Consider the following 17,257-nt stretch of genomic DNA (forward strand, 5'->3'; position numbering starts at 1 on the left):
CCTGGTGCACCAGCCTCCGCGGTGACCTGGGCCCTGGGGAAAGAAGGAAAAGACAAGAAACCTCAGGCCCCGTGAGGGGAAGCAGGTGTTCGGGCGTTTCTTTGGGAAATCTTGTTTTCCTTCCAAAGGTCAAAAGGGAGAGGCGGTGAGTAGAGGCGAGGGTTTCTGGCCTTGTCTGTGAGCCGTGGTCAGCGTGGAGAGAGCGGCGACCCTTCTCCAGAACGCACCTCAGCCTCCACACGCTGCTCTGCACAGCCCTTCCCCAAACCTGCTGCGCTGTCTGCCTCTGGCTGGCTTAGGATGTGTCCTGTTTCCCGGGGCCCCTGCCATTCTGCGGGGACATTCCCTTCCAGCAGAGGGGTCAGGGCTTAGCACTGTCTGTGTGACTCCCAACCGGGCCGTCCCCCAGGCTGGTCCGGGACGGCCCCAGCCAGACCCCACAGCCCGGGCCTCTGCGGGAAAGGCACAATGGCGGAATGGACGCGGGCCAGCTTCCAGAGGGGGCCAGATTTCCCTGGGATCAAGCACCGCAGTAAAACAGGGTGAGGGAGGGTGCAGGAAAGGGGTCCCCAGGGCACAAGGTGGGTCCCACGGACAGGCAGGATGTGTAAGGCAAGAGTCCTCAGCCTTGAGGACCGTCCGGGGAGGGTGGGCCGTGCAGCCAGGAAGAGGAGGGACTTTGGGTGTGGGTGCACAGGCAGGAGCAGAGTTATTACTCGGAATCCCCTTTACAAGCCTCTGTTTTCAGGAGAGGCCAGCTTACAGGAGTCTCCAGCTCAGGAGCCGTGCCCGCCCTGTACCCGCCTCCCTGCTCTCCCAGCGCTGGGGCAGAGCATCAAAGGTCTTTCCCCGTAGGCTGGACAGGAGGCCGCTCCAGGGGGTGCCTCACCCACTTGGCGTCCCCAGCACCCAGGGAGCTTTGGTTGAGCACAAGCCGATTTTGCCCCAGCCCTTGGGGCAGGGCCCGCATGGACAATGCTGATTCCCCTACCCACCTCAGGCAGGCTTCCCGGCGCCAACCCACCCGCCAGGCCAGGGGTGCCTCTGGTGAGCTGGGCCCCCTGGGCCCCTGGGGCAGGGACAGGCCCAAGCCCAGAGCACAAGGACAAGTGCCCACAGTCCCCTTTCCAGGACTGCCACCGCTGCGTTTAGCTCCTCCCTTCCTGGGGTTACTCGGAGGCGGTGTCCCCAGCCCCGGCCCGGCCTGTAGGCCTGTGCTTGGCTCCGAGGAGGAGAGCACAGACAAGCTGTGTTGGCGCCCTCCCCATGCCCCTGCTTTCGGCCTTTGTCTGCGCTTCACCAGGAACCTGGGTGGCTCTCCAGGGGCCGGGGCCCTTCTCCGGCTCAGCCCCACAGCCCCTGCCAGAGCCCAGGGCCCGCCGGCCGCGCGGGGCTCCCCTCACGGCTTTGCAGGGGTCGAGAGTTTGCTCTCCCATGTGGTGGGCATCTCTACCAACCCAGTGCCAGTGTCCTGGAGAGCCAAGGCCACTGTCACTGTGTTTGTTTTCCCTCAGCGTCCCCACACCCATCTAGAGGAGCGTGGGAAGTAGGGGGACAGCAGAGCGGCCAGAAAAGTCACCCTCCTCCAGCCTCGTTGTAAGAAAAAAGGGAAGGCGGGATCTGCAGCCGGGCACCCCAAGTCTCTGGGAGCGCCCTGCCACCCGCTGCTGCGAGACGTTGTTTGTGGCATCAACGTGGGCCCCCACTTCTGGAAGCCTGTCCCTGGGCGGTCCCATTTGAGAAGACCCCCCTTCTCAGTGGGCGCTCTCTGCACCCTGCCAGAGAAGAAGGGGTGGGGTTCCCGCCTGGGGCCTCGCTTCATGCTGGGGAGACACACAAGTCTGGGGTGGTTTGCCTGTTTGCACAGAGAGACCGAACATGCGGGCCGAGGCGGATCGGGGTGGGAGAGCGGGTCAGTGAGGCTGGCTGGGCATAGCGCTGCGGAGACAGGGGCCGAAGCTCCTGTGCAGGCTACGATTTCTGGCACCCTAAGAAAGCGCATCCAGGGCAGTGCCCCAGACTCTGCAGGAGGCCTCCAGCCCCTTTTAGAAGCTTTCCGAAAACAGCTTGAGATTTCTGTGTAAGACAGAACTCCCCCCTCTGCCCTGGAGCAAACCAAGTTTGTGCAGCTTCAGCCCAAATTTGCACAGCCTGCAGCCCACCACCACCCCCCGCCTGGCCCTTTGGATGGTGCCCACTCTCAAGGGGTGGGTGCTCTTTGCCGGGTTTATTTAGAAGTTTGGGTGGGCTTTGGGAAGCCTGAGGTCCGCCCCGCTCAGTAATTACGTCTCTCTTCCTTCCTCTTTCCTCTGCTCCCCCTGCACCTCACCTCCCTGCCGCCCCCCGCCCCCCCCCCACCCCGTCCAACCCAGCAGCCTTTGAAGACCCCAACCCAGAGTCCAGCTTTGCCTGGGGAGGACAGCCGCGTGCTGAGTCCATGGTGCAGCCATGACTTTGGGGCTGGGGCACCAGAAAGAACAGAGCATCAGTCCCCACCTTGGGCTCATTTAATGCCAAGGTGCTCAGAGACAACAGTGTCCAAGAAACTGGAAAATACTTCTCGGGAGGTGGCCTCATTGGTTTCCAGGGGACGGCTGAGAAATTAACCTGGCCAGCTTCGCGGGAATCCAAGGGGCCCTGGGCTCCCCTTCCCCCTCCCAGAGACCCAAATAATTGGACGGTCCCTGGCTGGGGATGATTGGGGTCCCCAGAACTGCAGGAAAATTTCCCCCAGTCCTAAACATGTTCTGATGAGGTGTTCCCACAAACCTCATCAACCCTATTTTCCTAGGGGCGGGCAGACTGTGGGGTTTCATGTTTCGATGCCCAGGCAGGGTCCCTGGCAGGTGTGTGCCTAGCCAGGCAATTTGGTGAGAGCCCCTTCAAATGGGGGAGGAACAAAGAAGAGATGGAGTCACCCCAAGTGAGGAGTGGCTTCCCCACACTGCTGGAATCTCACCGAGGACCACTGAGCCTCGCCAGCTGCCTCCAGGGCTGACCACACCCAGCACCTACCTGCCCAGGCCCTCCTCCTGGGGTTTGTCTCCCTGGGAGCAGCGGGTGGTAACTGTCCCACCCTGGAGCCTGCAACCAGTGAACGGTGCAGAGAGGACAGGACCTAGGTGGGGACAGGAGGGGAGCTGAGCTGGGCTAGGGGAAGCTTCCAAGCCTCAAGGTGGCCCAGTGACCACACTGCGGGTGCTGCTTGCCCAGTCCTCATCCCCATCTCTCCTGGTCTGGCAGTAGCCACAGGGGGTCTCTGCCCAGGGCCCACTCTGCCGTGGGCCTGGCTGTTGGGCACCCTGCAACTGCTGCGATATCCTGGGCTAGCCAGTCCTGGGCACTGAGACGCCCCTTCCTGTCCCCTCCCTGCCCCCTCGCCACCGATGGCACTTTTATTGTGCCACACCCCCCAACACCCTCAAATTGCCCTTTTGGCTGTTTTCAAAGTTTGCCAATGTCCCTAAAAAGTGCATTTTAAATGAGAGACAGGCACACGTGGGTAACCAGGGTGCTGTGGTGGGGGGACAGCGTCTGCAGTTGGGGGCAAGCAGAGGGGAGCAAACTGGAAGGAGCCTGAGGGAGGAGGGGGCCGCGAAGAGGAAACAGAAGTTCAAGTTGGACGTGGGACAGCAGCTGGAAAGGAAGTTGGGAAAGGGGTAGGGAAGGGAGAGGAGGGGAGAAACAAATCCCGCCCCCGCCATTTTATTCGGGACTCCCTCTGGAAGGGGCTCTGCTGTCCAGTGAAACCCCCTCAGAGGAAATTAAGACAAAGCAAGCGAGGGAAAAAGCCTGGTAGCCCCTTCATCAGGGTGAGACTGGGGCGGGAGTGGGGCTCGTGGTTTTTTATTTTTTGCGGGGGAGGCAGCTGCTTTGGGGTGCTGTCTCTCTGGATGCTTTCGAAGGTTTAGCTGCTCCGTCAGCCCCCCTCCCCTTGCCAAGCACAGTTACAAGCGCAGGCTCCTTTCTTGCTCCCCCCCGCACGGAGCACCGCAATCGTGTTCTTGCGCTCTTCCCGGTCCACATGCATGTTTCATGAGGATGCGTGTCCCCGGTGGGACCCCGCCGCCTGCACGCGCCGCCCTGCACGCGCACACGCACACACACGCACACTTACACTCCGTGTCTGCAGGAGGCGCGTCCTGCGCGCCAGCTACGCGTTCCGCACAGGAATCTGCCGGGTCACCAAAGTCAAACGTAAGTGACAACGTCCCTCTCCAGCAGCAAGGAGCGCGGGCTACGAAAGTCCCTTTGTATCTCGGCAGCTCATCTAATATGATTTATGCATTTTTTTTGTGCAAGGAATTGTGGGATTTTTTCCCCACGGTAAACAATATGGAAATGTTAAAAATAGCAATCGCCCAGCGCGTGTCCGAGGACGGACCACGGGGGTGACCCGGCAGGGCGCTGGCGGGGGCTCCTTCCATCCCTGAACCGAGCAGTGGCGGGGAAAGCGCGATCAAGGGCAGGGGACGCAGTCGCGGTCTCGCGGGTGGGGGCTCCGGCGCCCGAGCCCGAGGACGCGGCTGCTTTAAGGGGGGGAGGGGCGGCGGCGGCGGAGGAGGGGCGGCGGGATCCTCCTGTCACCCAGCGGCGGCCAGCGCGTCACGTGGGCGCCCGGCGCTGCGGCCATTGGCCCGAGGCACGTGTCCAGGCGACCGGCCCGCGACGTCACTCGAGGGGGCTCTGTTAAAAATAAGAACAAAATCCAGAGTGAAAGTGTCTCAGGTTGCGCTAAGTGGCCTGGAAATTTCCGAGCCAGCGCGGAGGCCTCGGCGGCGAGGGCGCGCAGACGGCGAGAGACGCGGGCGGCCCAGCCCGGCCCGGCCCGGCCTCCCGCCTCTCACCCATGCAACTCGGGCCGCGGGGCTCCGCGGGGCTCGGCAGGGGCGCGGCCTCACGCCGGTGGGGCGCCCGGGCCCGCAGCGGGGCGGCAGCCGAGCGCGGCGCGGGCCCGCGGGCGTCCATGTGCGTGCTGGCGGCGGCGGGCGCGCTGACCGCTCGCGCCCCGCACCCTCGAGGGCCGGCCCGGGCGCGCGGGCGGGGGCGGCCGGGCGGCGGCGGCGGCCCGAACGGGCCGGGGCGGGCGTGAGCGCCGGGGAGCGCGCTGCCTGCATGCGCGCAGCGCCAGCCCCGGGCGGCCGCGGCGGCAGCGCCGGAGCCGGAGGCAGCTGCTCTCGGAGAGGAGCGCGGAGCCCGGAGGCGCCCCGGGTCTCCGCCGGACCATTGTGACTGTCCCGCGCCCGCGTGCGCGGCGGAGGAGAGGACTGGACTCTTGAATCTCCTGGCTCTGGGCGCGGGGCGACTCTTGGTATTTTCGAACTCACCTCGTGGATTGGATCGGCTTCGCTCCGAACGCGGCCGGCGACTTGTAGGACCACAGCCCTGGCCTTGGCCACTGCGCACCTCCTAGGAAGCTTCAGCGGGGCAGGGGCGCGGGCTGGCCGCTGGGGTCTCCGTGTGCGCCGCGCGCCGGCCGAGGGCTGATTGGAGGGGGTCTCCGGAGAACCAATTTGGGATCTGTCGTGAACAGCATGGAGGAGAATGACCCCAAGCCCAGCGAGGCGGCGGCAGCAGCGGCGGCGGTGGACGGGCCGCGGCAGCCGGAATCCAGCCCCAGCGGCGGATCCGGCGACGCCGACACTGGCCACCGGCGGAATCTGATGCTGCCCGCGGTTCTGCAGGCGCCGGGCAACCACCAGCACCCTCATCGCATCACCAACTTCTTCATCGACAACATCCTGCGGCCAGAGTTCGGCCGGAGAAAGGACGCGGGGACGTGCTGTGCGGGCGCGGGAGGAGGAAGAGGTGGCGGCAGCGAAGGCAGCGCGGGCGGTGCAGAGGGAGGCGGCGGCTCGGGAGGCGCCGAGCAGCTCCTGGGGTCCGGTCGGGAGCCCCGGCAGAGCGCGCCCTGTGCGCAGAGTGCGGGCGGGCCGCTGCCGGGCGGCGGCGGCGACTCTCCGAGCGAAGGAGAAGGCGGCTCCAAGGCGCTCTCGCTGCACAGCGGCGCCAAGAAATGCGGCGACCCCGGCGGCCCCCTGGACGGGGCGCTCAAGGCCCGCAGCTTGGGCAGCGGCGACCTGTCGTTGAGCTCGGATTCGGACAGCTCGCAGGCCAGCGCCAACCTGGGCGCGCAGCCCATGCTCTGGCCGGCCTGGGTCTACTGCACGCGCTACTCGGATCGGCCTTCTTCAGGTGAGCCCGCGGGAACCCTGAGCCCCGGCCCGCCGCGCGGAGCCCGCGGGGCTGCAGGGAGGCGCTGGCGCGGGAACTTGCAGGAGGAAGAAGACACCAAGACACCCCTCCTCCCCAACACACAGCGACATTGTGTTCAGCTGACGCTGTCTCCGGCTCCGGCCAGGAGGCGAGGGGGTTCAGATCGATTCGCCAGGGGGTGTAGACTTCTTAGAACGGCAGGAGCGGCAGGACCTGCTCTCTCTCTCCCGCCGTTTGGAGGCCTCTCCGCGCCGCCGCTAGCCCCCCTCCCCTGGCCGGAGTTTATTCGGTGCGAACGGGGGTCGCTGGAAGACAGGCCCGGAAGCTCTCCGCGCAGTCCCTTCTCCGGTCCTTCCAACTCAGTCTGGACCGGGGACCCACGCGTAGCCCACCCCCAGTCCTAGATCCATTCTGCGACCCAGAAATCCCAGACAGAGCCAGGGAAGAAAGCGCGTGGCTGCGGCTCTTCCCCGAGCCCCTGGCCTAGGCGCGGAGGGGGCGTGCGGGAATCCGGATAGGGAAGGGCGGAACACAGAGGCGCCCTTTGCGCTCTGCCCGGTTTCATTCGGTTTTACCTGCTGAGCCCGCAACGGGGGAGTGCAGCACCCATCTCGCATTCAGCTTGAAGGAGGGGGCCAATACCCCCCCCCCCACGGAAGGGTCCTTCTCCCTCAGGTTTCCCGGGTCGCCCTAAGGGAGGGAAGGAGCAGATTTCGGAGAGGGGGTGTGCTGAAGTGCTGGGTTTCATTTTCAAGGGTCTGGGACTTTTAAAAGCTAAGTGCAAGTCCTCGTGAAAACCACCACCCGCATTAAATGCGGGTTTGCAGCCGCGACCCGCCATTAGGAACAGACTCCATTTGTCCCTGAGCCGGCAGCGGCGACCCGATCTCCTGCCTCCAACTCTCAACTGGTTTTGGGGGGATTCATTTACCCAGATCACAGCACGGCCGAGTCCCTCCCGGGCAGCCCACTCGCAAAAACGTGTGCACTGATCTCGGACGAAACCCAAATTTCTCTAGTTCGACCTGAAATTTGCTCCATTGTTCTCGCCTCCCTCCTTTGTTAATATTTAATTAACATAGAGGCTCACAATGGGGCCGGCGAGGAGCCGCGGCCGGCTTTGTGCGGCCCGCGCAGCCCGCCAGATCGCCGCGGCCGCGGTAGCCTGCGGCCGGGCCTGGCCCGAGTCGCCTGTCTCCCCGGACTAAACCATAATCGTCGTCATAACCCCCCCTGTAAGACCCCGTTTTTTGTTTCTTGGCGTTCAGGAAAAGAGCAAGGCGGAGAATTTTCTCGCGGAGGTTTGGTTCTGTTGTAGAGACTCCTAAGGGATTCGTTTTGAAAGAAAATCCAGGAAGAAACGGAGCTAAAAATTCTGCTTTTCGGGAGGTTTTCTTTCCGTGAAGTGCCGCGTGTGTTTTTTTGCGGGCGGGCCCGCGTCTGCGGGATCCCCGGAAGCAGAGGAGTTTGGGGGTGAGGACGACTGGGTGGCGCGGGAAGGGAGTAGGGACCAAGAACGGGCTCCTGGAGCCGGAGGTTGCGGGTCCATCCAGCAGGGACGGGCCACCGGCCCCTCGGGCCTCGCAGGGCCACCCCCTGCCCCTTTCGCGCCGGCCGCAGAGCGCGGCCCACCGCCCCAATCCACAGGCTCCGGACACAGGTCAGGCCCGCGGCCGGAGGCGGCGCCCTCCGAGCGCGCGGATGGTGACTGTGAGTACGCGCGGGGGCGCGGCAGAGAGTGGGGGTTTCTTTTATAAGCTAAAAAGCCGGGAGTTTGGGCCCAACGGCCCTTGGCGCCGCGTGCCTGGCGCCCACAGCCGGTCTTTGGGTGTTGGCCTTACCGGAGAGACTGCTTGACCGGCTGAGTGGGCGGGAAGGAAGTTTTCCGAGCCCGCTGGGCCCCGGGACCCAGGACCGGCCCGAACCTCTCGCTGAGCGCTGAGCACAGCCCCCCGAGCTCTCTGCCCGCACCCCCGCCCCCACGGTCCTGGTCCGGCGCAGCCCAGGAGCCGCAGGGTGGGGACCTGGGTCCCGGCTGCCTGGGGTCTGGCCTTCTGCAGCCTCTAGCCTCAGGCGCCTCGGGAGAAGTAGGGATCGGATCTCCCCAAAGCTGGTGCACTCACTTCACAGACCGAGACCCTGGGGTACGGTGCTGCTGCACCCCCCCCGCCCCCTCCCCCGGCCTTTATAGCCTCCCCTCTTGCCCACCCTCGTCTTAACGGAGAGAAACGCGTCCCTCTGCCCCTTTCTCAGGCCCTTGCTGGCCCCGGGAGTCTTAGGACACCCGCCCAAACCAGCCTCGGGTGCTGGGAGGCGTCCCAGCGGGCGGAGGCCCCGTGGGCTCAGAGTGTGGGTTCTCTGCTCCTCAAGGTCAGGTGGGCCCCCTGCCGCTGGCAGTCGGGTGGGAGGAGGGGCGGGAAGCCGTGGTCAGCTCCCAGGCGGGGCCTGGGCCCTTCTCCTTGCTGGGGGACCCAGGAGCCTAGGTGAAGGGGAAACTTGGACTGACTGGGCTGCTCCTCACTCCCCCAAGGAAGGACACTTGTGTTCCTGTCCGTGAAGGAAACAGGGCCAGTGGGGGAGGCAGAGAGGGGACTCGCGGCAGGCACATCCCTGGGCCCCGCCCTTCCCAGCATCCTCCTGGCCCCTGGTTCCCACAGCTCTCAGCACCCTGGGGTGCCCCCTGCGGGGTTCCTGAGGGAGCCCCCTCACAGCCCCCAAGACCCCTCCTGGTACTCTGGCTGCCCCTCACTCTTTTCCCTCACCTCCTGCCCAGCACCTAGGCCCAGGCTGCCCTGGTCCCTGGACAGAATCTCACAAAGGGCCGGCAAAGGCCAGGCCAGAAAGTGGCAGGGTTTGCTTTCCTCCAGTTTTCCTTTCACCTGGGGACCTTTCCACGAATTCCACTCTGTCCCCGCCCTCCCTCACCCAGACGCCACCGGCCCACAGCCTCCTCCCTCGGGGTGGGTCACTCGGAGGTGGGTGTGAGCCTGGGCGCAGCCCCCACACACACACCAAGTCCAGCCCCAAGTCCATCCCCGCTGCCCTCCAGGTCAGCGCCATGACCTTGGGCACCCCTCCGCACGCAGCCTGCATCCTCCCACGCAGGCTAACCCTGTTCTCTGTCCTCCACGCCTACCCAGGCCCCAGGTCCCGCAAACCAAAGAAGAAGAACCCCAACAAAGAGGACAAGCGGCCGCGCACGGCCTTCACCGCGGAGCAACTGCAGAGGCTCAAGGCCGAGTTCCAGACCAACAGGTACCTGACAGAGCAGCGGCGCCAGAGCCTGGCGCAGGAGCTCAGCCTCAACGAGTCGCAGATCAAGATCTGGTTCCAGAACAAGCGCGCCAAGATCAAGAAGGCCACGGGCAACAAGAACACGCTGGCGGTGCACCTCATGGCGCAGGGCCTGTACAATCACTCCACCGCCGCCAAGGAGGGCAAGTCGGACAGCGAGTAGACCGGGCCGCGCGCCGCCTGCGCGGGCGCCAACAATGCAATAATTTAAAGTCATAGAAAAAGGGCCAGTGTATAAAGATTATACCAGCATTCCTAGTGAAAAGATCGTGTATTAGCTATGGTTCTGCAATATTCTACGTGTATATAATTTACAGGTGTTGTAAAATCCAAATATCTGGCTATAAAATATTTTTGATTTTTTCTGTGTTTATGAGATTATGCTAATTTTATGATTTTTTTTTTTTTTTTTTTTGCGAAGGGGGCTGCTTAGGGTTTCTTTCTTTCTCCTTCTTCTTTTTTTAATCCCCTAAGCTCCATTATGGGACATGGGACACTTTTTTTTTTTAATTTCAAAAGAAGAAAAAAATTAAAACAACTTGCTGAAGTCCAAAGATTTTTATTGCTGCATTTCACAGGACTGTGAACCGAAGCGAATAAACAGCTCCTACTTGGTCTGTGCGTTCTGCCGCTTTGTTTGTGTGGGCTTGGTGAGGCCAGCAGGAGGGGCGTCCCAATCCCCCATCACAGCCTCGGCCAGGGCGGCACCAGGGCCCTGGCAGGCGAGAGGACTGTCAGGGCCCCCGGAGGAGTGCGGAGGATGTGGGGGGGCCTCGGCCATGGAGAGTGGCTGTGCCCTATCGCCCACAGTGGTCCTCTGCCTGGCCCCACTCTGCTCCACCCTCCTCCTGCCTTCTCTCCCTGTCCACCCTCCTCCTCCTCCTCCTCCTCCTCCTCCTCCTCCTCCTCGCCAGGCCCCTGCGTGCTTCTGTCTGTGTCTGTATTTGTGTCGCTGTCCCCTGTCCCTGCGCCGGAAGCCAGCGCCAGCTCTCTGGCCTCTGGGCACCTGGGCTTCCGGGCTGAGGAGCACACGGGCAGAGGGGTGCCCCACGTGGCTCTGGACTCAGCTCAGGGCCTCTCCGGAGGCTTCCGCAGCCCCTCAGCCCCCTACCCGGGTGGAGGCCCGTCACCTTGGGGCAGGCAGAGAGTCCTGTGGACAGAGTTGGTCTTTTCTTCCTTTCCTTTTTCTTTCCCTTCCCTTCCTTTTTTTTTTTTTAAGTGGCCACTTCTGCTACAGAGAGCATTCCTTCAAGCTACAAGGTGTGTATACACCTGTACACCTGCCCGTACACACCGGCAGGTTCCAGGAGCCCCAGGGCCGGGGCATGTGGCTACCTGGACTTTTAAAGGCTCTCCGCATCCTCCGGGATCCAGAGGAAGGAAGAAAAATGTGTAAATAATCATTTCTTATCACTTTTTGTCTTTTCTTGTTTTTTAAAATATACATTTTATTTTTTGAAGGTGTGGTACAGTGTAAATTAAATATATTCAATATATCCCCGCCAAGTACATATATATATAAACAAACACATTGTCTCTCTATATAACTGCACACTGTCTTCTGTTTAGTGTACGGAAAAAGAATCTTGTCCAAGTGTCCACCTGCAGCCGGGACAGCTGGGGTGTGCCCAGGGCCCAGGCAGGAGTCACAGCAGGCCCCCGGAGGGACTGAGGGTGAACCTCTCTCTTTGCCTTAAACCTCTCTATTTCACTCCGACAGCAGGCTCCCTCCGTACAGACTACCGTCAACTTCCTTTCTCAAAAGGAAGCTCCAAACACAGAACGTTGTCATTTGCCATTCTGTGAATAACCATCTGCTGCTTAGGAAACGCAATGAAATGGTTGCCTTTTTAGCAGGAAGCGAAGTCTTTTGGCTTTTCATTTAAGAATTCTCTTTTTTTTAGTTGATAAAAATGTGCATTTTACAGTTCCAGTATCAAATATTTATAATCTTATGAGAAATGAATGTTTCTATTTCCAACTGTGGTTATCAGAATTGTGAACATTCCCTCTGCATTTTTGTGTGTTTAAACTCTTGAAAGTTACATTAAATAAAAAAAAAAAAACCTGCTTTATTGTAAAATGTTGTTCGTGCCAGGTGGAATGACTAGTTTTTCTGAGTGCGTTTCGAGTCCAGGCGCCTGCCCCTGGCCTCCTCCCACCGCGCAGGCGCTGCTGGCCTTTGCTTCCGGCCCACCAGGGGTACACAGGCCCACTTTTGCAGGTAATTAAAAAATAATAATAATGAAGACACTTTGGATATTTCCTGTGTGAGCACAGAACAACCAAAGTGACTTAAGTACACATCTCTTGACCAGAAGAAAGTGTCCAAAAATATGGTGTTATTCTACTGAATAAAGATTTAAAATCTTGCAGGAAGCAACAGGTGTCCGTGCCCCGGGGGCGAGGAACTTTGCTCACGTGATGGACACTGGAGGCTCCTCTTTTACGTTTTGTTGGTGCTTTTTCCCCCGGAAGTAAAGGCCGGGGACACCACCCCTAGGCTCACGGGCACGCGCGGGCTAAGGACCGGCTCTGCAGGGGTGGCCGGGGACCTGGGTCCCCGGAGGGCCCTGGGCCAGCGCAGATCCGCCTCCGCGAGGCCGCGTAGGATATCCCACGTGCGCCCTGCGCGCCCCATTGCTCTATGCCCGACTTTCTTGGCTGCAAAACAAAAAGTTTTCTTCTCCCAGTAAGAGAAACTCGGGGACGACTCCGAGGATCTTCGGTTGCCAAAGGGGACCTTTCAGGCGGCTTGGTTCCGCACCGGCTTCTGGAGCAGGCGCTGGGCTCCGAGGTTTGCAAAGACGCTTCTGCGTGAAGGCTCCGAGGCATCGGCTGCCGGGTCGTCGCCAATCGGGCGCCATTCTCAGCAGCGTTGCCCCGCCCCCGCCCCTCAATTTGCATAGTTCTGAGGGTTCCCAGATTAAAAACAAAAGCCCACTAGCACAACTCCTATTACCCTATTGGAGTCTTTTTTAAATAAAAGGACAATGTAACAACATTAAACAATCATTTAGTTTTTAATCTGTTTGCAAATCATAACACTATGAAGGGGCAAGGTACAGTTTTGTAAGGTAATGAGATCCCCGTCCCCAGAGGCATGCAAGCAGATCCTAGTCCTACAGAGGCATAGGGAGATTTTTCTTTTTCTTTCTTCCTTTTTGTCTCTGGGAGGGGATTGGACTGAATGAGCCTTCAGACCCTGGAAACTCTGAGATTCTGGTTTTGCTCCTTTGTTTATTAGATTTTAAAAAACCAACAGTGTACAATCTAAGCTCCTACTGATGGAGAGACCCTGCGGCACCAGCCAACTCGCCCTCCAGAGCGGGGAGTGGGGCCTAGAGCCTACGCGGAAGGAAGGCAAGGCTTTTTTCTGAAGCCCCGCGGCCCGCGCAGGCCCCCCTGGGCCGCTGGGCGCCGGACCTGGACCCGTGCACCGTGGCCTGGGACTGCAGCTGGAGAGTCGGTGACGCCCCAACCCACCCCGGCCAGACTGTCGCGCCCGCAGGAGGCCGGCTTCCTAAACGCTCCTCACAGATCAGCTCCTTTGCAGAGGAAGGCCTTGCTCTGCGGAGCTGAACGGCCTCCACCCCCAGCCTGACTGCGTCCGCCATCCTCGGAGCGGCCGAGAGAAGCGCAGGGCTGGGAGCCCTGGGCAGAGGACGGCCGCGCCCAGCCAGCGGGCGCCCGCGCCCTTGCGCGGCCGGAAGGGGTTGGAGCAGTCGGGTCCTCAGGCTGGAGTCAGAGACCGAAGAATAACAGCAGGCCGACGTCGCTCAGCGTGGGCCCGCCATGCGCTTTCTTCGGGGACACTAGTCTGATCACCAGGAGGCCTTCATTTTTATGTGTGTTTGTTTTCCCCTTGAGTGAAAAGGGCTAGTCGATGAGGCTCGGGGCCCGCGGGGCACAGGTGTGCCTGGGCGCACGGACACCTAGGCACTTTATATGCAAATACGCCCGGGGAGCTGCGGGCGGGCTGGGAGGGTGCGTGCGCTCGCTCCCGCTGGGCCGAAAGTCATTGGGCGTCCCGCTGGTTTAATCTGTGGCCTTCGCGGTCTCTGCCAGCTCCGGGGGCCCCCCAAGCGCCCCCCGGAGGGTCCCGGCTCCTCTGAAAACTGCAGCTTGCCCGCGTGCTGGAAGGTTAATAGCAACTGGCGACCAAGGACCACGCTGCCCAAGGCCTCTGGGTACACTGTGTCCTGTGACCTACCCCACCCGCACTCAACACCTACCCCACCCCACACCCGCGCTGGCAGCCCCCGCACCGGGCCTGCGGCCCGCGACCCCTTTCCTGTGCTTCTCCGTCGCGAGGCCTTCTCCAGGCCTCGGAGCAGAAGAGGCCGCGAAGGGTGGGGCGGGCGTGGAGAGCGGCGGCCTCAGGCCAGATCGCGCGCGCGTTCTCCGAACCCCGCCAGAGCGGCAGGCCCGGCCGCCCCTAGTGCCCGGGCCGCGCGTGCCCCCGCACACACCATTCATGGTTTTTTATTAATCTCCAATACCCCATTCTCTCTATGCTGCCCGCCCACAGAAAATAAAAGGCCATTCTTGAAATCGCCTGAAATGTAATAATATTCATTAAAGTGGCTCCTAATTACGAGATTTAATCAAGCGTGGTGCGCTGTGCTCGGGCTCTGGCTGGCGAGGCTGACGGTGACTGCGTTATTATTGTTGTTGCTACCGGCCACGTGCTCAGCCCTGGGGTGAGGGCCACCTCTGCCGCTCAGGCCCAGCCCCCGCAGAGAGATGTGGGGGAACCCCGATGGGAGGGAGGGCCAAAGGACTCCAGAGTCTCTGGGGAACAGGTGTGACTCAGGCGCGCTGCCTTTAGCTAGTCCAACTAGGCCGTGCAAAGCCTGGACAACAACACTGGGCACAGTTAGGGTCTCCCCAGGCCCCTAGGCCCTCCGTGTCCCCGAGCGACGCCAGGCCCCGTTTTCTGGGACGGGGGGACCTTGGGTGCAGAGCCAGGGACCGGCCCCACTGGCTGTCCCGCTCCCCTTTCCGGGCTGCGCCCCGCGCTTTGCCCGAGCAGGAACAAAGAGGGGCCGCGATCAGCCCCCACCTCAGCCTGGAAGCAGTCCCAGAGGAGCCCCCGCCCATGACTCGCCCCGGACCCGGGCGGGAAGAGGAGCCAGGGCCCAGTGGGCTGCTCGGCGGCCCTCCCGCAGCGCCGTCTCCTCCGCGGAGGGGTCAGGTGCGGGAGGGCCAGGAGGGACCCCTACACGCCAAGGTGCTCTGTGGGGCGGAGGAGCGTGGGGGTCCCCCCGAGCACCGCGCGTCTGGAAGACTTGAGCGGCCGCTGCTCGTCCCCATCTGTCGAGCTGAGAAACTTGGCCGCGGGATCGGAGCGCGCAGCCCGCGGAAGGGCCGCCCAGCGCCTTTCAGCGGCGCGTTCGGGGTTCTCTGCTCCGGCCAAGTCCTTTGTCTGCAAGGGGACTGTGAGGCTCTGCCGCCGGGGTTTCCCTCCTCCTCCCCCAGCCTCTGCCCCCTCCGCTAACTCCCCCTGCTCTCCTCTTTGGATGGGTAATCACAGGCTCCAGCTGCCGAGGCGCCCAGAAGCAGCCGCCCCGTTTCTGTGTCTGTCGCCCCTCCCGGCAGCAGCCTGGCCGCTTCCCTCCAATTCGCAGGACCCCGGCCCCTGCCCGCCTGCTGGCGGCCACGCCGCGTTGCATCGGAGTTTTCCCTTTGGGCCAAAACTTTGTCCTGGGTTTTTTGTTTTGTTTTTTGTTTGTTTGTTTTTGATAGGTTTACTCTCCCACGCCGCTCAGCAAAAATGTGAATCCTGCACACTGGCATTTCTTCAAGATTCAGGCAGTCGGGGGACATGGCAGATCAGCCAGCTTCTCCCACCATTTGACACCCCCCCACCAGGCCAGCAGGTCACCTGGAGTGCAGGTGAGGCTGCGCGCAGGCCTTTCCCCGCCGCCACTCGGGCTGTCTGTCCCGTTCACTCCGGGGTTGTGCCGTTCCCAGCTGAAACATCTGGAGGAAAACTGGTTAGCTCTCCAACCTGGCCCTGCACTCTGGCTACACAGCCCTCCAAACTCCTGCTTGCCTGGGAGGAGACCGCAGCCTGCAAAGAAATCACTGGACCAGCTGCTTTCTGCGGCCCAAAGGCCCAGCTCAGGCCCCTGGGCTCCAGAACCGCTGAGCGTTTGCAGTTTTCAGGCAAATACTTATAAAACATCCCTTCACACCAAAGGGAGTGGAAAACACAGAGTTCTGTAAGCAGGTGCTCAGGTACTGCTTGCCCCGCCCCCCAGAGCCCAATCACTCATCCTTGGGGTAGGAAGAACATCCACCTGGGGGGCTTCCTGCGAGGGTTTTGGCACCAGCGGCCCCCTATCTCCCCGCACAGGAAGCCCTTCTGCAACCCAGTCTCATTGCTGGGGGGCAGAGGAGGGGGACAGGCCCACACCTTCCTCACTTCCCTGAAGTTGTTGAAGGAAAGGAAAAAGGAGAAAATCATGAGTAAGTAGGAGAGACAACACCCGCGAGGTCCCAAAAAGTGGAGTAGTGATAGGCGCTGAGGGGGAAGGAAAGGCCATACTGCGGGTGGAAATTTCTAGCACCTTCCAGAACGTGCCCGCGCCCTTTTTGAGACACTGCTAAGTGTGCGCTTTGAGGATTTAAACACACACACATTTCGGGGACCCTCCCCCTCCACTTCTTTCCTGACCCCAAAATGTACCAGGTGCCTGGTGTCTCAGGTTTCTATAGAGATGCAATAACTGTGTTTTTAAAAGTGTTTATTTATTAATTTCCTCAGAGAGAGGAGAGGGGAAAGAGAGAAACGTTGGTGTGACAAAGAAACGTGAACCATGCACCCTGGCCGGGACCAAACCTGCAACCCAGGCCTGTGCGCTGACCGGGAATTGAACTGGCAGCCTTTCGCTTATGCGGAAAGACGCGGGACCCACTGAGCCAACCAGGTCAGGGCAGAAGCACGATAACTTGATACACCTGCCTGTTCTCCATCCCAAAACGAGTCCCACGGCCACCAGACACCTGGACAGGGACGGCGGGAAGCCACGCTGCCCAGGCCCGTGCGTCCCAGCCCCTGTGCCCCGCATCCCGTCGCCCCGTGCACCTCTTCCTCCATAACCGAGTGGGCGGCCTGCTGGTGCCCGAGCTGATTTTGTCTAAATGGCAGAGGGTGTAGGTAACGCTATTAAATTAATTGCTGGTCCTAAAGCTAAAAGCATAACAGGCTTTGATTACATGCTAACGAGAATGAAACATAATCCTGAATTAATTACGTGGAGATAATTTTATAATTTTATCATTCAATTTAAGAGGCAGTGTGTCGTTAACCACCCATTTTAACAGAGTGATGATTCAAAATTAAAAAAAATAAGGTCCTAAATGTGAACCTCTAAACAGACTTAAGGGGCTGTCTCTTCATTTTCCCCAAAGGGCAGAAGTGGCTGTCATCTCGGGACACCTATTGTCTCTTTACCTGCGGGGGCTCCGCCCCCCCAGAGTGGAAAACCCTGGAAAATCTCAGACAAAGGAGGGGCCTGTTTCCCAGGCTGACCTGCTCTCAATGCTAAAGGGGCCCATCTGCATTTCTATGCTGTCCAGCTTGTATGTGGAAGTAACACCCAGCGTCCCTGGAGCCCCGGAGAATGCCCGGGTCTCTGAGACACTCCAGCGGGGTGTGAATGGGGCCTGGGGCCAGGGTCTGGCGTGAAGGTCAAAACCCCAGCCACCCCTGCAGGCGGTTCATTTCCTCTCCCAACAC

The 17,257-nt window shown here is 61.0% G+C and overlaps 1 protein-coding gene across 1 annotated transcript; it reads left to right on the forward strand.

The window, feature by feature from the left end:
• The first annotated feature begins 4,748 nt into the window (after window positions 1-4,748).
• On the forward strand, window positions 4,749-10,125 carry EN2 (engrailed homeobox 2). The gene is made up of 2 exons (XM_024564450.4): window positions 4,749-6,195; window positions 9,357-10,125. The coding sequence occupies exons 1-2, from the start codon at window positions 5,535-5,537 to the stop codon at window positions 9,671-9,673; spliced, it is 978 nt and encodes a 325-aa protein (XP_024420218.2). The 5' UTR covers window positions 4,749-5,534; the 3' UTR covers window positions 9,674-10,125.
• The last annotated feature ends 7,132 nt before the right edge of the window (window positions 10,126-17,257 follow it).

The sequence above is a fragment of the Desmodus rotundus genome, chromosome 6, assembly GCF_022682495.2.
Source record: "Desmodus rotundus isolate HL8 chromosome 6, HLdesRot8A.1, whole genome shotgun sequence".
NCBI classification, from domain to species: Eukaryota; Metazoa; Chordata; class Mammalia; order Chiroptera; family Phyllostomidae; genus Desmodus; species Desmodus rotundus.

Excerpts from the sequence above, each read along its gene's own strand:
- EN2 (XM_024564450.4), top strand. The coding sequence starts at position 5,535 with ATGGAGGAGAATGACCCCAAGCCCAGCGAGGCGGCGGCAGCAGCGGCG. Across the intron at positions 6,196-9,356 it reads CTCGGATCGGCCTTCTTCAG|GCCCCAGGTCCCGCAAACCA; the intron begins GTGAGCCCGCGG and ends ACGCCTACCCAG.